Source organism: Mustela lutreola, chromosome 9 (assembly GCF_030435805.1).
Source record: "Mustela lutreola isolate mMusLut2 chromosome 9, mMusLut2.pri, whole genome shotgun sequence".
Lineage (NCBI taxonomy): Eukaryota > Metazoa > Chordata > Mammalia > Carnivora > Mustelidae > Mustela > Mustela lutreola.
In genome coordinates, this window is record NC_081298.1 from 79,331,108 (window position 1) to 79,358,967 (window position 27,860).

General features: G+C 33.8%; 1 protein-coding gene across 8 annotated transcripts in view; it reads right to left on the reverse strand.

Moving 5' to 3' along the window:
• CCDC88A (coiled-coil domain containing 88A) overlaps positions 1-27,860 on the reverse strand; it is a 136,219-nt gene that overhangs the window by 38,857 nt on the left and 69,502 nt on the right. For all 8 annotated transcript variants that reach the window (XM_059187702.1, XM_059187700.1, XM_059187699.1 and 5 more), the window contains exons 8-17: positions 26,412-26,584; positions 22,919-23,000; positions 20,457-20,615; positions 18,902-19,048; positions 17,653-17,797; positions 14,146-14,330; positions 10,379-10,516; positions 8,123-9,193; positions 6,582-6,709; positions 3,021-3,162 (exon numbers count right to left, since the gene is read on the reverse strand). In XM_059187702.1, the coding sequence (XP_059043685.1) occupies positions 3,021-3,162; positions 6,582-6,709; positions 8,123-9,193; positions 10,379-10,516; positions 14,146-14,330; positions 17,653-17,797; positions 18,902-19,048; positions 20,457-20,615; positions 22,919-23,000; positions 26,412-26,584 (2,370 nt within the window). The remainder of the gene's footprint in view (positions 1-3,020; positions 3,163-6,581; positions 6,710-8,122; positions 9,194-10,378; positions 10,517-14,145; positions 14,331-17,652; positions 17,798-18,901; positions 19,049-20,456; positions 20,616-22,918; positions 23,001-26,411; positions 26,585-27,860) is intronic.

Genomic DNA, 27,860 nt, shown 5'->3' on the forward strand with positions numbered 1-27,860 from the left:
GCATTCTTCAATTTAAGCCAATTATTATTGTATTTCTCTTGAATCATTAGTTTATCCATGGAGACATTTTTCACAAATTTCTAAATTAAAACCAAAACTTTATATTAAGACAAAAATAGAAATGTCTAAAATAATTCAGTATCTAAAGCAAGCCTTAAGAAAGCTTATGACTCAACTGAGTTAGAAAATGACATGAGACTAAAGAAAAAAGATGCCCAAGACAGAATATAATTTAAAGCTTGGCTGAGTGATCTAATAGGTGTTCTGGGATCCTAATTTTCCCCCTTTAAAAAAAATTTTAATATCTTTTTTTTAAAAGATTTTATTTATTTATTCGACAGACAGAGATTACAAGTAGGCAGAGAGGCATGCAGAGAGAGAGAGGAGGAAGCGGGCTCCATGCTGAGCAGAGAGCCTGATGGGGGGCTTGATCCCAGGGCCCTGGGATCATGACCTGAGCCAAAGGCAGAGGCTTTAACCCACCGAGCCACCCAGCCACCCTAAATTTTAATATCCTAATAACAAATGAGTGACATCATTTCCTCTATCCTATTTTACATTAATTTCCCACTGGGTCTTTTCTCTAGGCATCTAAAGACTATAGGCATATGCCATTATGAAGAAGGGGAGTTGAGAATAAAACTCAAAGCTTATTTTTAGTCCATTGTTATAACTAAGTTTCAATAATGCCCCTTTACCTGATGTATCTACAGAATCTCTAATTTATGTTCACATAAAAAATGACATATCTGGGGCACCTGGGTGGCTCAGTGGGTTAAAGCCTCTGCCTTCAGCTCAGGTCATGATCCCAGGGTCCTGGGATCCAGCCCCGCGTCGGTCTCTCTGCTCAGCAGGGAGCATCTTCCCTTCCTCTCTCTCTACTTGTGGTCTCTATCATATAAATAAATAAATAAAATTAAAAAAAAAAACCGACATATCTGCCATCAACATTTCTTTGAGGCAGCATACAGGTGAGTCTTGCCTTTTAACCTAATTTATTAACCTCTGCCTTTCAACTGAGATGTTTAGAACTTTTATATTTAATGTGATTATTGATCTGGTTTGTTTTAAAACTGACATTTTGCTCTTTGTCCAATCTGTACTTTTGTTCCTCTTTTTTTCCTGTTTTTTTTTTTTTTTGTTTGTTTGTTTTATAATAGTTCTACTTTATCTCCTTTGCTGGCATATTAGCTATACCTTTTGGTCATGCTATTTTAGCAATTACTTCAGGCCTTCAACTCATATTTAACTTTCATACCTCCAAGTGATAAACCTCTTCACATATAGTATTAAAAGTTAGTACAGTCTAATTTCAGTTTTATGGCAGCCTAATTTCCTGTTTATGGCAGGTGGCTGGTCCAATGCCAAAGTGGCTGGAAGTGGAAAATGATGAAATTTTACATCTCTGGCCCCTGGACTTGAAATGCGTATAATCAACTCATACCCAAACTGGTTGAGTAGCTTCATGAAGCTGACTTTCCTTGCAACCTAGACACTGCAGATTAATTAAATCTGGCACCAAATTTTACTTTATTTTTTGGATAATCCTTCATGTAAACTAAGCAAAATTCTAGAATTTCTTCTTTAATAATATATGTTTCATGGTACAAATACAAAAAATGATGGTGTGGGCAAATGGGGAACAAAACCTCTTTCCTTTTCTGTATGAGAAATCCATCTTTGTTAACTACATCCTTAGAAACCTGAAGAAATTGGAATGTTCTGTGTTACTAGGCAAGATTGCATATGAGAAAAATGACCCAACGGGCACATTTTATTTATTTATTTATTTATTTATTTATTATGGTTCTATTTCTTTATTTGACAGACAGAGACACAGAGAGAGAGAGAGAGAGAGGGAACACTAGCAGGGGGAGCAGGAGAGGGAGAAGCAGGCTTCCCGCTGAGCAGGGAGCTCAATGTGGGCCCCGATCATAGGACCCTGGGAACATGACCTGAGCTGAAGGCAGATGCTTAATGACTGAGCCACCCAGGCACCAGGTAAATTATATTTAGACTGCAAGAACTATAAGTACCTAATAGGAAGCCGTATCTTTAAACTTCTCTGAGTGCAGCAACTTTTTAAACTATTATATCCATTGTGGAGACCTCCATGCCTTCAGAGTTTTTGCAAGAGATGATGACTACTATGGAGCATTGAGTCTCAAAGACAGTGCAGTTCCTGCATGCTCAATGTGAATCTCATTGTCTTATACCTGAACTGTCATCTGGTGGGAATATGACTTTCAAACAACTATACGACGGACCCATGACAGGGCCCTGCTATATACTTGTATTTCCAACAGCATCCTGAATCAAACGATTCTAAATTAGGCCCACAGTAATCTTCTCAATCTAAATGTTTAGTTGATTATAAAACCACTCCTGGTGGTACCACAGAAATGACAAAAGGGAAACAAAACAAAACAAAACAAAAAAACCGAACATGATTCTACCTATCTACCATATACTAATCCTAGGGAATGGACAAGCCCCTTTGATTTCAATTTATTTATGTAAGGGAAAACAGTTGCTCCTGCTCTGCTTATTTCACAGAATAATTCCAAATATCACAAGACAGCAGATCTAGAAGAAAACCTCAAATTTCTGAGAATAGGTGATTTCTTACATCACACATACTATTTCCCTCTACTTGGTATCCTCATACCCACATCTCTATCAAACTTTTACCTGGATTTTCAATAGAAGTATGTCAAAGTGTCAATATTACATTGAGAGCTTTTCTAAAGAGTAAGACTGCCTCTTCCCCATTCCATTCCCACAAAACTAGTATGTCTTTAACTGCATGGGGAACATGTGCACATGAAATAGAATTGTATAAATTACAGTGTATAAACAAAATATAGTTTGTCATAAACTAAATGACCAAGATCTGCTACTCTCAAATTTAAGAAAAAGGAAGAAATAGAATATTAATGACGATGCTTTTTTGTTTTCTTACTTTACACTTTTCTGTCCAAATTTTGACAATTAAAATTCTTTCCAGGGAAATGACTTACTGTTTTAAGTTCTTGGCGCAACTGCTGGTTATAATTTGTGGATTCTTCTAATCGAGCTTCTAAGGCAGCAATTTTTTCTTCTTTTATTTCAAGGGACTTCTTTAGAGTGGATTCTAATTTTGATTCCAAAAGTTTGTACCTACTATCCAAGTACAAAAATAACACAGTTCATCACTGGAGGCAGATGTGAATGTCAATATTTTAGTTATCTTTTTGAATGGTGGATTCATAAATATATTATTTGTAATTATTTTTTACAGAAAGGACAGTACATGAATACAGTTTGAAAGTCAATCACAAACTAGGGATTATGATGAATTCTTTTTTTTTTTTTTTAAGTTTTATTTATTTATTTATTTGACAGACAGAGGCCACAAGTAGGCAGAGAGGCAGGCAGAGACAGAAAGAGAGGGAAACAGGCTCCCTGCCAAGCAGAGAGCCCGACGCGGGCTCGATCCCAGGACCCTGGGATCATGACCTGAGCCGAAGGTAGAGGCTTTAACCCACTGAGCCACCCAGGCGCCCCATGATGAATTCTTATACATGAGAATCTTGATAATTACACTGAATAAAAACCTGAAGTACATATATGAGAAATTTTATCATTCTGCCTTTTACTCTAATTAATTTATATATACACACTTTCTGCTCGCTCAGTTTTTAAGTTCATTGAGAAAAGAGAATAAATCTCATTCATTTTGGTATTGGCTTGAATAAAGAGACTTTTTTTGTGTGTGTGTGGGTGAGAAAGACAACAAACAGGTAGGGAGAAGGGAGAGGGGAAGAAGCAGACTCTTCGCTCAGCAGGGAGCCTGATGTGGGGGCTCGATCCCAGGACCCCGAGATCACAACCTGAGCTGAAGTTAGATGCTTAACGAACTAAGCCACCCAGGTGTTCCAGGAGACATTTTTAAAAGCATTTAATGAATCTAACTTTGGATATGTTGAATGTGTGATGCTTGCATTGCTTCTAGATTGTCTAGATGAAAACGTCCACTAAGAGGAGAATAATGCAGCTATCAGGGAAGATGATAGATGGCAATGCATAGCATTCAGAATAAATGATTAAGAGGCCTGAATACATAACCCTAGGAAACTATATTACGAGAAGACATAAGAAAAGAGCTGTTAAAAAAAGACAAGAGTGACTGCTTAGCACTCTCTTTGTAACTCTACCACTGAATTTACTTTGTTGCATTTTATCTATTTATACACGCAAACACACAACTTAGACTATCTATTCCTTAATGGTAAGAATTAACTTAATTGTATCTTAAAACAGTTAGAGGGAATGACATCAATGAGAAAGATGAAAAGGTTAGAAAAGGTTATAATTAGGGACATCACCTGAGATTAGCAGTAAAGATAGGTGCAGATATACATAAATTCCAAGGGGATGAAATGTTAAGGAATTTATGTCTGTGAGCTTTTATTTTCCTTGTGACACCAAGGCTAACTTAATGATTGAGAAAGAAGCTCATTTGGTGGCTTAAGACACTTCTTTTTCTGATCTACCAAATTTGATCACACTCTCAATTCCAGTTCCCCCCAAAGTTTAATATATACCCTTAGCTCCATTTCTAATGCTTTCATTTATCATTCTGTATATATATACAGAAATGTGTAGATTAATGAATGCATCACATCTTGCCTAGATTATTTCAATAGCTTCCTAAGTGGTCTCTTTGCCTCCAATTTGTCCCTTTTTCTTTCCTTCTTAAAGATTTATTTATTTGAGAAAGGATGCAGAGAGGGTAGAGGGAGAGAGAATCTCAAGCAGACTCCCCACTAAGCTTGGAGCCAGATGCAGGGCTCTGAGATCATGACCTGAACCCAAATCAAGAGTCGGATGCTTAACCAACTGAGCCACGCAGGCGCCCCTGCCCTTTTTACTAATCGATCTTTCGTGTCACTCTAACAATTACTCAATACGTCTCTGTGCTTTATTTCCATGGAATGCCCTTCTCCACCATTTCCACCTCACAAATTTCAGTCATTCTTTAAGGTTCAGCAGAAGCATTATCATTTCTTTGATGCTTGGTGATCAGCAAATGATAAAAGCTCAATAATACTGACAAGTTGTTTGAATTAAGTTTGGGAAGAGGTGCCAAATTAATATGAAGTACTCATCTACAGCTGGGTTCTAAAAGGGCCATTTCGGGTAGCTACACAGTGTACAGATCCCCACCCCCAACACCTAAATATCTTAAACATGATGGGTAATAAATTTGTGTGAATAAAGAAATGATGCATATTTGGTATCTATACTAATAGTCAACTCAACTGGCTCTTAACTATCTAACTCAAATAAAAATAGTTTATCATGAAAAGCTATATGATTAATCCAATTATGGTTGCTTGAATTCATTGCTAGAATGAATGCCTCAAATTATTTCTATTTGTTATTACAGAACTAACCTCTGAGTTTCAATCTATTCTATTAACTCTGAATATTTTCAAAATTACATAAACAAACCCCATATAATCAGCATTAATTTTTCCTATATACATTTAATAAATACTAGAACATTAAGAGTTGGTAGACAATAAGATACAAAGTACATTATAAAAATTCCAATGAATCAATGAAACAAGATGGGATTGGGAGGGAGACAAACCATAAGTGACTCTTAATCTCACAAAACAAATTGAGGGCTGCTGGGGGGAGGGGGGTTGGGAGAAGGTGGATGGGGTTATGGACATTGGGGAGGGTATGTGCTTTGGTGAGTGCTGTGAAGTGTGTAAACCTGGTGACTCACAGACCTGTACCCCTGGGGATAAAAAATATATGTTGATAAAAAATAAAAAAATTTTAAAAAAAAAGAAGACATAAATATCTTGCACAAAAAAAAAATTCCAATGAATTAAAATCTAGACTACATAAAACAGTTTTTTAACAATACATACTTCTAGACTAGCTGGAAACACATGGCTAACTGGATGCTAAAAAGTAGACTACTTGAAAATCTGTCTGACAAACCGTAATTATCATGAGAGAATAAAAATTTTTAAGCTTGTATTGATCATTCTCAAAATTAAAGGGTATATAAAGTAATTTTTTATTCTGTTTGTCAAGACTTATTTTTCCACATTATTTTTATGCCTTAATTACATCAGTATTTTTTCCTTTGTTTCATATTTCTCTTCCATCTCTCTCTAAGTCTACTTTTAGCACACAAAATACATGAAACAACTGAGGCATTTAAGTACACGATTCAAATAAAAAACTAATTTTATATTTCAAGAGAGGGTTTGTTTATTGTTATCTCATGCTACTTTTGCAGGTAATTACACCCTCTGGTCTTTCACTAGCTGGGTGGCGTCCTGTTTTTCTACCAAGTCGTAACTGTTTATAGTAATATTTAGTATTTTTTTCTTGTATCAATATGAGGTTGTATTTATCTGGGTTTTTACTTTTTTTTTTTCTTATAGAACTTTCTCTATGGAAAGAAAGGAACCAGAAACAGGATGAAATATAAATATTCTGTATTAGTACAGCAAAGAATGTTTGAGCAGAAAAATAATAATTTCAACTGTTTGCCAAAGAGACTTACTACTCACCTGTCATCAGTACTTTGCTCATCATGTAAGAGTCGCTCTTTATTTAACCCTATCTTCTCAAGCTCATGAGTTAATTTTTCAAGATCATTATTCATTTGTTGAGTCTTCAATTTTTCACTTACCAAATCCTTATTTTAAAAGGAATGTAAAAACTCACATAAATGTCATGATCATGAACATCTAACAAAGTTAGCCAAGACTATAACTACCACTATCCAGGAATACATATAATTCAGTCCTTACTTTTTATTGGTGAAGAGAAACAGAAATGTCGTTGAATTTTTCTTCACCAATAAAAAGTAGTTAAGCAACAAAATAACCTAGTTCAACAATATAGTTTTCCTTTTTTTGTTTTTTGCTAATATTTCTTAACTTTTCGTTAAGGAAACTGAAAGGAAAAACTCTTTACTTATGAACACTTAGGTCTGAAAACTGTAAGAAAAGGATACATATCCATTAACTTTTTAATAATGAGCTAGGACTTTAGTGCATATTTCTTCCTATGAATATATGCTGGATACCACACCCTTCTTACACCACAAACATCCGTCTGTCAGTGGAAGAGCCCTAAGACACTGATCTGAAGAAAAAGGGCACATTCTTAGAAGTTCAGACCCAAGGAACCTGTTGTTCATGACTATAGGACTGTACAACAACAGAATAAAAGTAAAAATCTAATAACGGGTCCTTCTCAATGTCTGTTTAGCAGAAATGCAGACTTCCTGAAATGAGTTTCTGCCAGAATTGTAAGAAACTTTTACACTCCTCTTAAAGGGTTGCCATGTATAGTACAGCATAGGGATAGCAAAAAATAGCCAAGCATGATGTCTTCTAATCTATATCATGTTTCATAGGACCTACTGCCAATCAACTCCTGAAAGTTTCACAACTCTTCTCAACACACAGATCCAAGCAACTACCAACTGTTCAGTGTTGACCCTTAAGTTCAACCTGATTTGCATGCTCAGGCTTAGAGGTCAAAATTCTTTGTATTTTGGAGTCTGAAAGATCTGGATTTGATTCCAGTAATCCAATTTTGCCATTTATTAGCTGTGTGATCCTAAGTTACTTAATGTCTCTAATGCTTTCTGATCTAATGGAAATAGTATCTATAGAGGATTAGTTGTAAAAATTATAGAAATATACATAAATATAAGTTATGAAGTCCGTAGCCCACTACTTGGCACATAGTTAGCATTCAATAAATAGTAGCTATCATGTTTCCTATCATACTTTAGCATTTAGAGTCTTGATCAAATATTTTAATATTATTTTGAAACAAGATATAAAATTATAATGTAATAAGTGAGATACTACATGGAAATTTTATTACTATAATATCTTAAAAAATAAAATTTACATGTACTTCTTGGTATAACAAAAGTATGAAATTAGAAAATGTTTCTAGTTCTAATTCCGAATTTCTACTTTGAACCATAAACACAGGATTCAAATTTCTTATGGGTGCCAATAAAACTTAATAAAGCCCTGAATTAAAAATATAAAAAGAATTTGGCTTAAATTTAGGTAACTATATTTACCTCTCGTAACGTAACCAAAGTTTTTATATCAATAGTTGCTCTTTTCACAAGCTCCTTATTTTCTTTCTCTAATTCTTTCAGACGAATGCAGGATTCTTTATAAATACTGATCTCTTTGAAAAGAGTTTTGTTTTCTTTTTCTAAATTTCCAATTTTCACATTGTTTTCTTCTAACGTGGTATCTTTTATTTCTGCTTGCTGTCGGAGTCTTTTATTTTCCTTCTCCAGTTGTTTCTTATCCTTCTCCAGTTGAGAAGTCTCTTGTTCTAATGATTTATTTTCTTTTTCTAGCTGTTCTAGTCTTTTGCTAGATATTTTTAACTCTTCCAGGTTTTTCTGCAATGTTTGATTTTCCACCTCTAAGTCTTGTAGTTCACTCTCTAACTGTTGAATCTTTTTATTGCTGTTTTCTAGAGCTTTCTGTAGCCTTTGATTTTCTGTATCTAAACCCTGGTAGCTAACTTCTAAGCGTTCTGTCTTCTTGAAAGATGCTTTCATGAGTTCCAAACCCTTCTTAAGTTGCTCTTTTTCACTTTCCAGTTCTTTATTTTCTAGTTGTAGCTGAGCCATTTTCATGCTTGCACACTTCAAAGATTCCACACTCCTTCGCAGTTCTAAGTTTTCCTCATCTAGTTGGGAATTCTCTTTTTCTAGGGATTCTAACTGAAAAGTAAGGTTTTTAAAGCTATCCAGTGTTTTTTTTAACTTCCTGTTTTCTCTTTCTAGCTCTGAATTTTCTTGTTCTAATGCCTCAATTTTTTCACAGGTAATTTTTAAATTAGTTATCTTTTTCTGTAACAATTCATTTTCTTTCTCAAGATGATGCAACTCATTTTCAAGTTCTTCTGCTCGTTCTCCTTTTTCTTTATAGTGTTCCAATTCTTTTCTAATTTGTCTTTTTTCAAACTCTATCTTGCTTAGCTTGCTACTTGTTTCTTTGATCGATTCATGGAGGATTTTATTTTCTTTTTCAATATCTTTCACCCTTGCTTCAGCACTTATCTGGGAGCGCTGCCTTAAGGAAGACACGGTTTGATTCAGATGTTCATTTTCCTGTTCCAATATTTTAATCTAATTATAAAGAAGAAAGGAGAAAATTAAAAACTTAATTGAGCATAAACAAAATATTTTTAGTTATAGTTTCTCCTTTCTAAAAAATAACAGGGAAATCAGGACATAAATGGGTGCTAATTTCTATCTTACTTTTAATTCTGACAAATATTTACTGAGAGACCCTTGTGTACATGTACTGCCAGGTCCTTCTTTCCTTAAGGAGTTTATAATGTAAAGAAATGGTTAGGAGAGATGTATTTAATACTAATCAAAGTGATCTTTGGATTATTCATAGTTACATGTTTTAAATTCAAATAAGAACACAGGACTTTTTTATTCCCAATAAATTTGCAATGCATATACACAGTGGGTTCTTAATGAATATTGCTATATTTATATGTGTATATATATGGGTCTGTATTCATTCCCCTAAGAATTCTAATTTGGAAACATCAAAATAACAAAATCCTCTGGTACATCTGAAAACTAATCCATCCAATTTATATCATGGCCTAATTTTGTGGTTCTCAAAAGTCAGTATTAAATAATCCCCTGAGAACCTTGTAAAAATACAGATTCATGCTTAGCTCTAGAATTTTTATTCTGTAGCTCTATAGAGACCTATATTTTTATAGGTAGCCTGAGGACTACACCTGGATAATATTAAAACCAATCATTTTATTTTATTTTATTTATTAAAAAAAAAACTAATCATTTTACTTCTAAAAAAGTAGCAAACTTTAAAATAGCAGGTTAATCAATATATCCAATTCTCAGTTTCCTAAAGCATCAAATGAGAAAGACCAATAAACACTTGAAAGCAAATGAGAATGCATCCGAGAGGTAGCAACCACATCCCCCTCTTCCTGAGGGTTGGAGTACAGCTGCATTTCTCCCCAACTCCACTCAAAAACTTTATAATCTTCAGTCCTATTTCACAGACCCTTGAAAGTACAAGTATCACAAAATTTTATACCAGATAATTTTTAAGCATATTGACCATTTAAAAAATCCTAAGCTTTCCCTTCAATTTTCCTAAAATACACAGGATAGAAAATGAAGTAAAACCACAGTTACTCTAAAATTTAAGCAATTCTAAAATATTTGCCTTTCATGTTATATGAACATTTTGTTTGCCTAAACTTTAAAATAACTTTTGTTAACACACTTCAAAGCATATTGCTTAATAGGAAATTTATGAACCTGTCTCTCTGAATTTTCTCTAAGTGTTTCAATTGTTTTCTCAAGTTGAGCTTTCTCCTTCATTAGATCCTTGCTTAAATTCTGACAATTCTGAAGACTTTGCTTTTCTTGAATAATCTCATTTTCAAGAATTTCAACCTAGAGAAAATTAAATAAAAAAACAATGTATCATTAAGTATTTTACAACAGTGTAAACATGTAAAAACAAAAGATAATTTTCAAAAAAAACCCCAAAAGACAATTTTCAAATAAAAAATTAAATACAGTTTTAACACTCAAATGGTGACGTTTAAGTACTAAGAAGAGAAATTCAAGTAATATTTCATGCTTTTAGCATAGAATACTTTTAGCAGCTGTATAAAATATGCAGACATGACTATCTTTCATAACCTGTATATCTTTGAAGGGTGCATTGCTACTTCTAAAAACAAAGATAAATCCAAGTGAATATATGATAATTATGTGCTATATGAAGACTGTACAAATCTTATTGAAAGGCTCTTTTGGCTTGAGATTTATAAAGTAAAACTTTACAGTCAAGTAATTTTTCTGAAGAAGGAAGAAGAGGATATAAAAGCATGAGTGAAAGATAAGAAATAGTGATTTAAGTTTAATAAGGAAACAGAGATTAGGTTTAAAATAAAAAGGAAAGAGGGACAAAAAAGGAGAACAATACTAGAGAAAAAAGTGCTGAAATAAACTTCAGCATATGTTTATAGTCTAGGTTTAAATTTATTTTCAATTACACAGTTTAAAGATATAATCAGGCATGTGGCTAAAATAAAGATAAAATAGCAAAATAGCAGTTTAAATTACGTCAACTTGATTTTACTATTATTATACAACATATTCAAACCAGGTAATAAAAGAAAATAAAGATTTAGCTGTATAAAATATTCCACTTCAAGTTTAAATATTAAATCCTTATGTCAATAATGAAGAAGTTTAAGAATTTGAGTAGTCTTACATAAAGCAAGTTGAATTTTCCCATTTTATTATCAACGGAAGATAGCCATATATGGAAGACTATCTTCCAGTAATATGTCAAAAGCATAAAGTCACAAATCTTATCCAGTTACTCAATTCAACATAAATATGTTCAGGAAGGTTTTAGTTATTAATTATGAATCCAATTCTCCCATTAAAGACTGAAATATATGGGTAACCGTAATTTAATTAAACTCATTTTTTGTCTTACATCAATGGAATTCAGGTGAAACAGTCAGTTTACCAAAGACACCTTTCATACAATGGATTTATTAAAAAATTTTTAGAATCAATAAAAATGTGTTAGAATTGAAGGCTAACTTTAAAATCAAATTATAATTTCCAGACCCAATTATAATGATAGCCAAAATAAAACTGTTCCAGGTTCTAAATAGCCACTCCTACTTTTATATTATATTGATTGTCAAATGCTTATTAAGATTATTTGGTTAATGGATTAAAGATGATGCCAAAAGGTTTTAAAAGAGTAAAAATCTGTCAAGATAATCAAAGGGTCAAATAAATGCAAAATGCAAAATAATACGCATTATCTAAGGCAGTGGTTCTCAGTGTATGGAGACAGACAGTCAAAAATAAATTACTTGGTCTGTTGCACAACTGGAATATTTCTGTTGAACCAAAACCTAGTGAAAATTCAGGTTTCATAGTACCTAAATTGTGGCCCTTAAATACCATTTCCCACTAAAAGAACAAGGGCTTTCTGGAGAAATGGCTATCTCCAGATCTGGGGCAGGAAATGTTTAAAAGAAGTTTATTATGGCAAAAGCACAGAGGTTTACAATGGGTGCTAAAGCTGTGTCACAGGAATTCAGAAAGTAGCTTAGAGACATAGGATGTAAGAAAAACAAAGGCAGTAGATTGAAACACTTCAAATATTTTTGAATCCCTGAGTTCATAAAGACACTAAAACAAAAAACTCACTCATTACTTATCTCAGAATATGAGAAAATCAATTCATTACCAGGAAACTGGCAAAAAAAGGGAAAGAATCAAACATTCAACCTGCTTTTCCCATGAGGGTTCCTCATCAGGATTTTGCAACTTCTGATGAATTAAGGGATCAAAGCAAACCTTTTCCGTGACAACTAACATGACAAAAAGAAAGATAACTAGACATGTACCTCCTGACTGAAACAGACTCCTTATGAATATTCCTTTTTTTTTTTTTAAGGATATTTATTTATTTATTTATTTGACAGAGAGAGAAATCACAAGTAGGCAGAGAGGCAGGCAGAGAGAGAAAGGGGAAGCAGGCTCGCTGCCACGCAGAGAGCCCCATGTGGGACTCAATGCCAGGACCCTGGGATCATGACCTGAGCCGAAGGCAGAGGCTTTAACCCACTGAGCCACCCAGGCGCCCCTCCTTATGAATATTCTTACTAAAACCTCAATTTGAACCTGATTAAGACTACAGATAAAATAAGAGCTATTTGGAACAAAAGAACTTGTGAGGTGACATAAAAAGGATGCAGTGAATCTTGCCATTTGCAACGAAGTGGATGGAACTACAGGGTATTATGCTGAGTGAAATAAGTCAATCAGAGAGAGACAATTATCATGATCTCCCTGATATGAGAAATATGAGAGGCAGAGTGGGGGGCTTAGGGAGTAGGGAAGGAAAAAATGAAACAAGATGGGATTGTGAAGGAGACAAACCATAAGAGACTCTTAATCTCACAAAACAAACTGAGGGTTGTGGTGGTGGGGGCATGGTGTATGGAGAGGGTGACGGGTGACTAGGTTATGGACACTGGGGAGGGTATGTGCTATGGTGAGTGCTGTGAAGTATATAAGACTGATGATTCATAGACCTGTACCCCTGGGGCAAATATTATATGTCAATTAAAAAAATTTTTTTTAAAAAGGATGTAGTGAGTAAAATCTAGATTATGGTAAACTAGATTAAACCACCTGGTTTCTTTAACAGAAAAATACTACATATACAGTTTAGTTTTAGTTTACACTAAAAAAGACAATAGACATCAGTTAAGTGTATAGATCTTATTCTAATTCAGATTTGAACAACATGCAAAAAAAAAAAAAAGGCCAATAGAGTTGAAGAAACTGAAATGTTAACCAAACTCTATTAAAACTTTTTTTAAAGATTTTGTTTGTTTTACAGAGAGAGACACAGCAAAAGAGGAAACACAAGCAGGGGGAGTGGGAGAGGGAGAAGCAGGCTTCCCGCTGAGCAGGGAGCCTGATGCTGGGCTCAATCCCAGGACCCTGGGATCATGACCCTACTTGAAGGCAGACTCTTAACAACTGAGCCACCCAGGTGCCCCTCTATTAAATTTTTAAGCATGATAATGTCACTGTTCTTGTTTGTTTTTTTTTTTTTTAATTCTCACTTTTAAGAGATATATAATGAGATACTTATTGGTAAAATTATACATTGTTGAGGATTTATTTCAAAATCATCTAGTGGCTGTGGGGAGAGAAAAAAGGGTAGAAATAAGACTGGTTACAAGTTAATAATTGTTGAAGCTGAATGAATATAGAAGTTCATTTGTACCTGAAAATGTCAATAAGTTAAAATAATGAGAGTACATTAAAAACTGGAAAATAAACATTTAACCACAGGGCTATTTATACTTCCACATATATTCTTTAACTTACATTAAACATTAGTTTTTATTTACCTTTTTTTTTATTTATTTTTTTTTTATTTTTATTTTTTTTTTTATTTTTTATAAACATATATTTTTTATATACATATATTTTTATCCCCAGGTCTGTGAATCACCAGGTTTATTTACCTTTTTACTTAGTCTTTGATTTTCTTTTTCAATTTTCAGGATTTTGGAAGTGTTGCCTTCTGCAGAATCCATAGTACTCCGAAGTTCTTCTACGGTTTTTGTAAGACTCTGGTTTTCCATCTCCAATTTCAATAACCTGCTTGATGTTAACTCATTCACCTCATGGCCCAAGGATTTTTGTGGTGCTATAATAATGAAGAATACTGTCACTAGTAAAAGTATATATACTCAGTATTATTTAAAATGAGTGTAAAAGTACTACATCAGCTGGTCCTTAATTTTATAAAAAAATTATAGTTATACAAGATAGACAAATGGAAAAAAACAGAAAAAAGATAGGTAAATCTTGAATTTTAATGCATCCATAACCATTCTAGAGAAAAAAATATATAAAATTTAGACTGAACAGACTACAGAGTTTCAGTTCTGAGAAATTTGGCAATGTTCAAGCCACTTTAACCTCAGTGAATCTTACGTTACTTGTACAAAATATAGTTATTGCTCTGTGTCTCTCAGAGAGCTATCGTGTGCTTCACATAGGTATAAAGCATATCCTATGCCACATCTTCAAAAATTAAAGGAATACAGTCTAAGGGGGGAAAAAAAGTCCCTATTTCCTAATCCTGACTCTAAGAAGGGAAAGACAGTATACACTGATCACACTGAAAAAGTCTTTCTCTAAATAAAGAATTGCTACTAAACTTGAGTATAAAGAGCAACATGTATACCATTTTGTCAAAAAATTATATTTCTAAGTAGATTTTGGCATTACATTTTCTTAAAGTAAGAGAACTCAGTTTCTAGTTCTATATATAATGCAAACCAAAAATAATTATTTTAATAACCTTAAAGCAGATTAATTAAATATCTTGGATGATATAAAAATTAGGATTTAAAGTGAAATACAATACCTAGATTCATTCTGAAATCTTAGATTTCAGGAAGAGAAATGGAGAAGTACAGGAAGGTACTCTAGGTCTATCTATCTTTGTGTACGTTTGAAATTCTCCATCATTAAGGAGAGAAACACACAAACATACACATGCATACACAAAACAACATATTCTCCAACAAGCATACAAGCATACATTCTTTTCAAAATTAGGTTGGTAAAACGTCCCCCAGACTGTAAGTAAAGAAAGCCTCAATTCTTATTTCTAGTTTTTATTCTAGTTAGCATATTCTTCTTCTTTTTTTTTTTTTAAAGATACACTTATCTATATGACACAGAGAGAGAGAGAGTGAAAGACAGAGCACAAGTAGTGGGAGCAGCAGGCAGGCAGGCAGAGGGAGAGGGAGAAGCAGTCTTTCCCCTGAGCAAGGAGCCTGACGTGGGACTTGATCCCAGGACCTGGGGATCAGGACCTGAGCCAAAGGCAGCTGCTTAACTGACTGAGCCACCCAGGTGCCCCTGCATATTATTCTTTAATTGAAAGCTGGTACAACTGATAGTCACTGACTTTTTTTTTTTTTTTTAAAGATTTTATTTATTTATCAGAGAGAGAGAGGGGGAGAGAGTGAGCACAGGCAGACAGAATGGCAGGCAGAGGCAGAGGGAGAAGCAGGCTCCCTGCTGAGCAAGGAGCCCGATGTGGGACTCGATCCCAGGACGCTGGGATCATGACCTGAGCCGAAGGCAGCTGCTTAACCAACTGAGCCACCCAGGCGTCCCTGACTTTTTAAATTCCATTAGTTGTCCAAGTCTTACAATAAAACTTTACTTCATGATCGGTAGAAATGCATTTCAATTAAACAAGATTAGACTACAATACTCAATACACCTTAGTAATACTTTCAATAACGTGTGTTTCAAAGATGCTTCAGGTCAGACTATAAAGAATTAAAAAGGATGCTTACAACACAATTTTAAAAAGTAATCTCTATGTGCAACATGGGGTTTGAACTGAAGAACCTGAGAGCTGCATGTTCTACTGACGGAGCTAGCCAGGTACCCCCTCACAACATATTTTTAATAACATAGGAGGCTTCCTACATTATAATCTCTGATGAAAAAAAGAACCTGCATTGTATATACACATTGATCTGATGAGGTCTAAAATGGCTATTTGTGTGTAGAAACATATTGCAAGCAAATTTTTTAAAATGTCAAAAATGACTGCAGAATTTATTAGTGATTTTCACGTCTTCCTTTATATTTTTCCACATTTTACAAATTTTCTAAAAAGCAATTCCCTTGAATAGTTAAACAACAACACGCCACACTGAAACAAGTATTGAGAGCTATGATCCTAATACGAATTGCAAGACAACTGTGATGATGATGATGACAAAAATAATAACAATAAACATTCAAATGCCTACCATTTACCGGTACTCTACTAAAGGCTTCCTAAGTAGTAATGAATTCAATTCTGCAATATTCCTACCAGGCACATACTATTATTGTTCCCAGATAACAGATGAAACTCTTAATTCTCTAACTAGTAGTAGAAAACATTTAAGTATGAATTATTCTCTTTATAACTCAATTCACACACACACAAAAATACAGTAAAAAGGTTCCACGAGTACTTTAAGTAACACATCTCAGCAAGTTCACTGGCTCAATATCATCACTTACTGTGTAATGAATTTACATGGGATCCCAGAATTTGGAAGCAGGTTTTCATGTGTAAAATTAGGAAAAACCTAATGGTAGTAAATAGGATGAACCATCTGAAGAAGTAATTATCCTGTAAGCATCAGACTATAAGCTGTCTCAAACCTATGTCTACTTTATCACCATATCTTCAGGGCCTGGTACAATATCTTATATATGATAGATGCTTAATATCTGGAAGGAAGGAAAACAGGTGAAATAATCTAACACTGGGTAACTGAGGAATTACGGAATTAATCTAATTCCAATAAATGCGGCATGGGCATAATTTCAATAAAGTAAATCAGTACTAGTATACTCAAAGCTATAACTCAAACAAGGAAAAAAGCCAAAAGTTATAAATTTATCTGGGTTCCTTTCATTATCTCTAGGGTAAAATTGGGCTGGACTAGTTGGTAGGTATGGTGTTAAAATGGAATACATATATTGATGAAAGCAGCCCTTAATATCCTTAACTTGCTTTACACTGGCTACATACTCACAAGAATCTTCCCACTGTGTTTTGACTTCTATTTAAGTTTGTCTATACTTAAAGACAGGTTGATTAGCTAATATGACTTTTCTATTCTATTGAGTAGACGGCTTTCTTTCCTAAAATAAATTAATAAACTGGTATCCCAGATTCCTGTGATACTAATATGAAATAGTGCCTAAATGATCAAATCTTTTACTGTGCTCATAAAGTTGAGTTGTAAGATGTGCAAAGATAAAGACCAGACCTGGAAACATGGATCTGTGAAATCATATTTATTAGGGAGCCATCTGGCCTCCTAGATATGTCCAGCAAGGGAAAATAAAGAATTGTAAAGAAACACCAGAAAATGTAAGCATAAATACAACTTCACATATTCATTTATCCATTTAAATAAAAAAAATATTGGGAATACCTTCAGAAAGCTCGCTAGTTCTGGATATTTGTTCCAACTCCCAGCCAAGATGTAATGATTCATCCATACTTTGTTTCTGTGCCATTTCCAAGGTCATATTTTCTTCCATTAATTCTTCAATCTTTTTTCTATCCATATCACGTTCCTTTTTTATTGTCAGGGAGTAGGAAAAGAAATGAAAGCTCACCACTAGTGTAATTTCAAGCTAAATACTCTATTACTTAAAAACTTTTACCAGAAACTGAATGAGGATAAATTTTAAGTTCCTTAAAATTTTCAGTTTGAAGATGATAATCAGTTATAATTATTCATACTGATCATTATATTGATCAGCTGTCTGATTTTTTAAAATCTTTTTTTAAACTTTTTAAAAACATTTTATTTTTAAGTAATCTCTATATTCAACATAGGGTTCAACTCACAACCCCAAGATCAAGAGTCACTGACTGAGCCTGCCAGGGACCCCTGTCTGATATTCTTTTAAAGTGATCCTTGGGGACACTGAAGACTATTCTTCACATATTTCATTATATATAGCAAATGATTTCTGACTCAATATTAAATTTTAGCAAATTTTTAATTTTTAAAAAAGATTTTATTTATTTATATTAGAGACAGAAGAAAAGACAGAGATAGCAGGAGCAGGAAGAGGGCCAGAGGGAGATGGAGGAGACCCTCTGCTAAGTAAGGGGCCTCATGTGGGGCTCAATCCCAGGAGCGGGGGAGAATGGCCTTAACCAAATGAGCCATCTAGGCACCACCCCTAGCAAACAGTTTTATCTCTATATTTTATTTTATTAATTTTCTTAAGATTTTATTTGTCAGAGAGAGAGAGAAAAAAAAGAGTACAAGCAGGGAGAGCAGCAGGCAGAGGGAGAAGCAGCCTCCCGCCAACCAAGGAGCCCCATCCCAGGACCCTGGGATCATGACCTGAGTCAAAACCAGATGCTTAACCAACTGAGCCACCCAGGCATCCCTATTTCTATATTTTAAAGGCATATTTATACAATAGCTTAATAGTTTTTTTCCAAAGCAGAAGACAAAATTAATAATTAACACTACTCTGTAACAAAAGCAAAAATTTGTACCACTCCTGTTTTTATAAAGAATTGGAAACATCTAATTTATTTAGCCATCTCTCCTCTGTTAAGGCCACAGGAACTAGTCATTATTGTCATTATGGGGAAATCAGATGAATCTGACAGATTTCCTAAGAAACTGTGCAACTGTTCAATCTTACAATACTTACCATCTCCATATCATGCAGTTTAGCCTTTAGCTGTAAATTCTCTTTTTCTAATTCATGTAATTTATCAGAACGAGCTCTAGTTCCTTCTAATTGATCTTCCAACATGGTTTTTGTTTCTAATAAAACTTGATTGTCTTCTTTTAATTCCTATAAAAATTTCAAATAGGCTTTATCAGAAATATGTTAATTTTTCACATGTTAAATCTGTTAATTTTTCACAGCTCTGAAACAAAAAAATCTTTATTGTAAAATAAGACATTAAGCTATCTTTATCAAAAGTTCTTTATGCAAGAGTAAAAGCTACTGAATAAGAGATGCAGTTATGTTTTCCTGGTTTCATATTTTTTCCCTCAGAATTTAACCTATATTATGCAAACATGATACTCAGTACTTACGCAAGGATGAGTAACACTACTATAATTTTTCATAAAATTGTCAGGGTATACTTAAATTTCTTAGTCACAAGGATAAGGAACTAAGTAGAAGTAGTTTTTCTCATATTTAAGACACAAATCTCCATAGAATCCGGGCTATGTTTTTTCTTTTGCTAAAATAGATTTAAAGACTTCTCTCTAAACTATAACTTGAACCTGAAACATTGGGTTTTTGAGTAAAATACCAATATTTGAGCTAAGACTCACATAGGTCATAAACTAAGGCTCCTATCAATAAACATTTTATATCAGCATCTTGAGAAAATGCTTAAAATCCATACATATGTTTTGAAGACATGTGCTCACAAATCTGTGTTCCTAAACTACATTTTTGTGGATTATAAACTAAAGTCAAAAGAAAGTATATTAAAATAGTGGCATTTATAAGGCTCTCTTAACAGTGCCATGCTTATACATAAGCACCTTGTCTTTGGTATCTACTCAGTCTATTTTCTGGTAACTTTTAGGCTAACATATTCTAACTACTTTCTCTTATAATGTTTTCACTTCTTCATTTTGCATACTCCTCCTTCCTTCTTATCACCATACTGAAACTGATAAAACTCTCCTCTTCAGAAATGAAAAAAATTAACTGAGAAAGAAAAACAGAATGTAGAAGCAAGGATCGCCAAATTCTTGAGGTCAGACTGAACTTCTTCTATCACTGAACTGCAACCAATAAGTAAGAAAAGCTGTCTTTTCTAAATACACACACAGACACACACCTGCAGAAGGGGAAAAGGAGAGAGAGTGCCTTCTTAATCCTAGTTTAGTATTCTGAGTTGACCAATAATCAGAAACCTGCTTTGCTTTCACTTCTAGAAACAAGTTTGAAATCAGTAGAAGTATATATTTTGACAATGAGGGAAGAACTTCAAGTCTTCCTTACCTATAAAGCTAAATAAAAGAATAAAAGCACTCCAAGCAGTTCAATAAAATTAAAAATGTCCAGAGATCCCTTTTTACAAATAAAGGCAATATGCTGATCTACCATAAAATAAGCAGCTAAAGTATTTATAATTTGTTCAACATTTTGAAAGTTCCTTAAATTTATTATGTGCATTTTGAAAAACCTAACTTTTAAACAAAATAATTGGAATAGCTTAAATTATGCAACATACCTCAACTCTTGCCTTATAAAATTCAATATCATGTAGTCTTTCTTTATATCTGCTGACTTCACTTTCGAGTTTATCCACTCTGATTGCTTTTTCTCGAAGTGCATCTAATTCATCTCGGTACATTCTAGCAGAACGAGCATCCGAAAGCAAATTCATGTTCTAAATATAAACAAATATTAGTATTTTCAATATTATTTTCTATTTTCAAATAGGTAATCTCTGGTTGCACAACTCAATGAATTTTCTAAAAAAAACCCCAATGAATTGTATCCTTTACAAGTGTGAATTTCACAGTATGTAAACTATACCTCAGTTAAGCTGTTAGATATAAGGAAGTTATTGATGATGGCCAGTACTGACAACTGCTACACTTCGGCCAGGGGTTGTACTGCCACCCTGGGCAACTTTGCCAAGGCAACTTCAGAGGCCATTTCCAAAACCTACAGCTATCTCACTCCTGACCTCTGGGAAGAGACTGTGTTCACCAAGTCTCCCTTATCAGGAATTCACTGACCATTCTGTAAAGACCCACACCAGAGTCTCCAGGCAGAGAACCCAGGCTCCAGCTGTGTGGCTATGAAAAATGTTAAGTGGATAAAAACCTGTTAAAAAGAAATAAAAAAATAAAATGGGGAGATATATGAAGGCGTTTAAAAAAACAAGAATAGAAATTATTTTAAAATGTTTATATGCAAATACAAACATGCTTACATACAAATTTTTAAATAATGATAACTACTTAGGAATGTAAAAACTACTCAGCATATTTTAAAATAAGTTAACCTTTAGTTAACGTAACCATTTGGAATTAAAGGTGCAAAAGTTAACTTTAAAATACAAGATAGTGAAAACACGGAAGAGGCAAACTGTATCACTAAAGTTGATCATTAGTTACTTTAGAGAAATTATGTTTCTATCCAAACTGCACGGAAGAGGCAAACTGTATCACTAAAGTTGATCATTAGTTACTTTAGAGAAATTATGTTTCTATCCAAACTGCTGTAACATACAAAAATCCTACTGGGTTTTTCTAAACTCCCAAGTGAATATTAGTTGCATGTGATTAGTGTTTAATAACATTTTAGACAGATATCAAAAATTCAATCTTTAAAAGCTCTCTCGTAAACCTTTAGAACAGGTTATCAAAGCATGACCCAGGGACATCTGTGGGTCCCTGAAACCCTTTCAAGAAGTTCATGAGGTCAAAAACATTTTCATAATAGCACTAAAACATTATTTTTTTTCATTCTCATTTCTCATGGGGACACAATGGAGTTTCCTAGAGGCTACACGGCATATGATATCTTAATAGACTGAATGCAGAAACAGATATGAGAATTTAGTAGCCTTTAATTAAGATAGGCATTAAAGACATTTGCAAAATGATTTTAAAAAAGAGAGACTTGCAAAAATGCAGAAGAGTAGCATTGTTCTAATTTGTTTTTGGAAAATAATGGTTATAAGCATACCACTTTTATGTTAACATGGAATAGGTTGAATATTATTTTTAAATAAATATTTTCTTAATTCTAAGTTTTAAAGTACAGAAAATACCAGTAGATATAAACCTCATTAATTTTTAATAGTAGAAAAGAGCCTTGAGACAAAAAAAGATTAAAACTACTGTTTTACAGGGAGCACATATACAAAAAACCATGCTTCCAAGGAAGAGCAGAATAGCAGTCACAGCATATCTAGAAATGAAGATTTTGATTCCCAGTCTCATTCATCTGAAAAGGTCCCAGTTTAGGATTCTGCAAGTGGAGTATTCCCTGAATTTAAAATAGCAAGTTAGGGAAAGTAAGGAGAAGAAATAATTGTCTAGGCCTACCACAATCCTTACCACTTATGGGTAAAAGTAGACTTCATGCCTACCTCCAAATAAAAATGAAAAATTATAAATATTAAAAGAAGTGAATTCTTAAACAGTCTTGGTTCAAGATTAAAAAAAACCCCAAACACAAAATTCTAATAAAATAAAAGTAACTCTTAAAAGGTAAAAAGAATTGATCTTACTTAAAAGGTAAAGAGTAAAAAATTAAAAAGCATTCTGTCATCTGTAAGTTAACATAGAGCACTCTCAGAGACTAGAGACTTAGGGAGATACACATTAAGCACCACACTTCACAGTAGAGGTGTTCCAGTTTCCCAGCCATGGAAGCCAAATGTACAAAAAGAGAAACTTGCAACTACCCCAGTCCTAAGAGATTCCTTAGAATTCTAGGAAATTCAAAGAAAAGTATGAATTCTAGGAAAGTATAAATAGCACTGATATAGAAAATGTAAAGTCCAAAGCTTGATTTCCTGGGCTCTGGCATTTTTAAACAGAAAAACACTGAAAAAAGTAATTTTTAAGCCCCAGTAACATCATAAAATATTAAGGCAGAGGTTATAAATATCAAGCAGAAAAATAATTTCCAATTACTGACTGGTCCCATATAATAAAAGTTTCAGGTACAAACCTCTTGTTGGAGCCTTTTTAGTTCTATTTCCATTTGTTCAAGTTCTTGTTTACAGTCCAACAACTGTTCAGTCTTTTCCTCCCTTAAATGAAAATTTTTAAAATAATCAGTTTATTGTTTTTGAAAACCATGATCATCTGCTTTAATACAAATGTATTATCATTACTGAATATCTAGTTGAAAATCCTATTAGCCATCCACTAATCCAGGGGGAAAAGACAAAGAAATGGATATTAGGAATGTGTGTGATTACATGACATCAATCAGATTCCCCCTTAAAATTCCCCAAAGGCTAATAACCTCAGTGACTGACACCCTCTAACTTCATAAGATAGTTTCTCTCTCTTCATTTTTCTTGCCATCCCCTATTCTCACTCTCCTTTTTGTCTTTCTCCCTCTCAAAGACACCGCAAGAGTTTTTAAGCAAGGCACTAGGATCTGGGTCTGAGTCTTAAAAGATCTCCAACTATTTTCAACATCTACAATGGTCTAAAGGAAAGTATATACAGCTATACAAATACATAAAATATATCCCTATTGGTTTCCTCCCAGTAGTCTATAAACATCTTCTATTTTCTCCTATTCTTCTTCTTTTTCTTACACTCACTACTTTACTTCTCCCATTTTCTAATGCCCTTTCAGAGACAAGCTGCTCAAACTCAAATTTCCATTCACTAACTCTACTTTTCCACCTTCTGTTCTTTAATAAAAAAATGGTAAATGTTCATTGTATAAAGCAATCCACTGCTGATATCTCATCATACCTATACTTTTTTTTTGAGAACCATAATTTTTAATGAAGAAATAGTCCCTTGGAGTTCCACTTTTCACTGTAATGAATAATGTTTTGGTAAATAAACCTCAGTATACATAAAACACTGTATGTTTAGGGGCACTTGGCTGGCTGAGTTGAAAGAGCTTGTGATGCCTGAACTCAGGGTCATCATGAGTTCAAGCCCCATGTTGGATGTATTTTACTTAAAAAAAACAAAACAAAACAAAAAAAAACAATGCACCCACCCACTCCCCAAAACCTTGTATGTTTCAGGCCAGATTTATAAAAGTACATTACATGTTTAAATGTTCTTGATATATACCATCAAGCAGCCTCCAGAAAGGTCATTACCAATTTATAATGCAATCATTGTGAATAAAAGTGCCTATATGAAAATCAATTTAATAACTGAAAAATTCTTTGTTACTATTCTAATTTGCATTGGTTTGAATACTAAGACAACCTGGAAGAAATGGGTAAATTCCTAGAAATATATAAGTTACCAAAACTGAAACAGGAAGAAAAAGAAAACTTGAACAGACTGATAACCAGCAAAGAAGTTGAATCAGTAATCCTAAAACTCCCCAAAAAACAGAAGTCCAGGGCACCTGGGTGGCTCAGTGGTTTAAGCCACTGCCTTGGGCTCAGGTCATGATCTCAGGGTCCTGGGATTGAGTCCCACATTGGGCTCTCTGCTCAGCAGGGAGCCTGCTTCCCTCTCACTCTCTCTGCCTGCTTCTCTGCCTACTTGTGACCTCTGTCAAATAAATAAAATCTTGAAAAAACAAAAAAACAAAAAACAAAAACAAACAAACAAACAAAAAAAAACAGAAGTCCAGGGCTAGACGGCTTCCTAGGCAAATCTACCCAACATTGACAGAAAACGAGTTAATACCCATTCTTCTCAAACTATTCCAAAAAAAACAGAAAAAGAAGGAAAACTTCCAAATTCATTCCATGACCAACACTGGGTGTTGCATGTAAGTGATCAATCAATAAATTCTACTCCTGAAACCAATATTATACTTTATGTTAACTAACTAGAATTTAAATAAAAATTTGAAAAGAAAAAAAACCCACATTTCAAATTATAATTTTACCCTGCATGTTAATAAACTAAGAACAATTATAATTATATATTATATAATATATAATGTATATTATAATGTACCCCTATAAGTATGCTATTAGTTAACCTACGTGTTCTCATTACAATTATTTATTTCCATTGGGTATAAGGCAACCTGAACTACCTTTAACCACCATAATTTCCATACTTCATTATTTTGGAAAGATCTGTCCCAACAAAAAGACTTAGAACAAATGTTAATAAAAGAAATCTGTGAAGAAACACATTTTCAAAGGACAAAAAGATGGTATTTGATGAAATGCTATTGGGAATACTCGCTATATCTGGCGTATTAATTTATTCATTAATAATATTCATTTACATTTTTCCAGTCAGCATATGAGAAACCAAATTTTATCAATGTCTCTAAGTTGTTTGGGATTTTAATACACTCTATGGTCAAGTAAATTTCATTTAAAAATCAAATTCTAATATAGTGCAAAATGTTAAATGAATTCACAACCATCATTACAGTTCTAATTGCATGCTTTATCTAAAGACTGGAGAAGATTGTGCTAAATTATATGGCACGAACTAGTGTTCACTGTTTAGGCTATCCATTAACTGCCAGTCAAACTAATAACAGCAATCTCTTCTCTAATTTTCCTGGTGCAGCTGTTTATAGAATATCCTGGGCGTGTTCACTTCAATAGATCCATAATAGTGCAGACATCCACAATGAAAGCTGTATTTTTTGTTTTCAAATTTTCCTATAGACTGTATATTTTTTCTACCTTGCATATTCAATCACTTTCTTAAACTAACTGCTTTTAATAATCAGTAAATAAACTTAATTGTTATATTGTGTCTTAAATTTTAAATCTATACTCTGAAGCCCAAATTCCAGGAAAACAAACCAAAAAGAAAAATATAATAAAAGAAAAAAGCCATAAACATAAAAAATCCTTTGTTCTTTTTAAAGTACAAAATAAAAAACCTCCAGCAGAGACTGGCTCTATCTTTACATGTGATTCACCAAGGAATGCTCATGTGACATTTACACCAAATGATCTTTGAAAGTTAAATAAATATAATTTCATCAGCACTAACCAATCTGACTATTTACCATGTCTAAGTACATGACTCAGGCATTTCAATTACCCAACACAGATGATACAAAACACAAAATTATTTTTTATAATACTGTATGCCAACAATTCAGTCTTTTATAACATTAATTTTTAAAGAGCTAAACTTGTTGACTGAATCAGCAGTTGCCTTTTTTTGAATCCAGTTTTGATTTGAAATCCAGTTTGGGATTTCAAAGAATATAAAATTTAAAAAAAATTAAAGAGACCCCAATTTGTCAAGGAAGAACCGTATTTTATAAGAGAAAGATCATTGTAATATAAGAAAGGCAGGAAGAACATAAATCCAGAATGAAGGACAATCTGTAAATTGGTAAGATTTAGGATTAGGAAAATTTCATGACAGTCTCCCTATTTTTCTCATTTTGATAAATACTAGTGAAAACTCTGACTCAAGCTAGCAGTTGGAGCAACTCATCTATATGCCATAGCTGAAAAAACATTTTTAGGTCACCTTTGTGACCATGTAAATTCAAGAAGCCTTGAAAATGACCAACTTACAATTCCTGCCTAAGCCTTCTTATCTTTGCCTTAGCATCTGCCAGTTCCACGGACAGATGTTGTCGACTTTCCGTTCGCTTCATGCCTGGAGAACCACAGGGTGACTGTGCAGTTGAAGAGGCATGGGGTAAAAAATGAAGACCATCCCGTTCTTCAGAGAGTTCTATGATAGTCTAAAGAAATACGGAAATAAACACTGTTAGTATTCTACATATTAGAGAACTAAAACACATCAACACTATTCACTAAGTCTAAGTACTATCTTATAATATCAAAAATAATTCACTGGGCAAAAATATCTTAACTTAGCGATAGCTCTCTTTTTAAAAAATTTCATGCAGGGGCGTCTGGGTGGCTCAGTCATTAAGCATCTGCCTTTGGCTCAGGTCATGATCCCAGGATCCTGGAATTGAGCTCTGCCTTGGGCTCCCAGCTCAATGGGAAGCCTGCTTCTCCCCCTCCCTCTGTGCTCCCCTTGCTTGTGCTCTCGCCCTGTCACATAAACAAAATCTTTTTTTATAAAAGTTCCATGCAACAGTTCATGGATTAGCTATTTACTAGATAACATTAGAGTCAGATTTATTCTTTTTTCCCCTTCCTAACTTTTTAATAAAGGAAATCAATTGTGGTAAAACAACTACACTAGACAGAAACTGTTTAAAAGGCTTAAAAGACCTGTTGACATAGGAAAGAAATCAACCCAAGAGGAGTTTGTCTACAACTGTGCTGTCCAATGTGGTAGGCAGTAGCACAAGTGGCTATTTAATTAAAAAAAAAATTTAAAGATTTTATTTATTTATTTATTTATTTGTCTCAGAGATCGAGAGTGCACACAAGCAGGGGAAATGGCAGGCAGGACAAGCGGGCTCCCTGCTGATCAAGGAGTCCCATGAGGGACTTGATCCCAGCACTCTGGGATCAGGACCTGAGCCAAAGGCTAACCAACAAAGGCACCCAGGTGTCCCCCTAATTACAAATTTAAAAGGTTAAAAATAGAGTTCCTCACTCGCACTAGCCACATTTTAAGTTTATAACAGCTACATGTAGCTAGTGGTTTGTTACTGTATTAGAGAGCGCAGAAATACAATCTTGCCACAATTGCAGAATTCTACAACATTGCTCTCAAATTGTAGACAGGGATCACAGAGGGATCTAAGAGAACCTCAGAGGTTTAGTTCAAACTCTTCATTCTGCAGGTAATGTTAACTGAGGCACAGAGACTAATTTGTCCATGATCACAAAACTCCTAGGAGCAGTGCCAAGACTCCAGGGCCAGTTTCTTGAGTCCATATCCTATGTTTTCTTTCTTGCAATAATATGTAATCTCCATCCCATCTCAACATTTCCTTTATTCCTTTCTCTAGTCTTTCCATGGGACACAAATCTCATTCTACTTTCCCTCGTTCTGAACTTTAAGGGCCATTTAACTTATATTTACCTCACTCAATC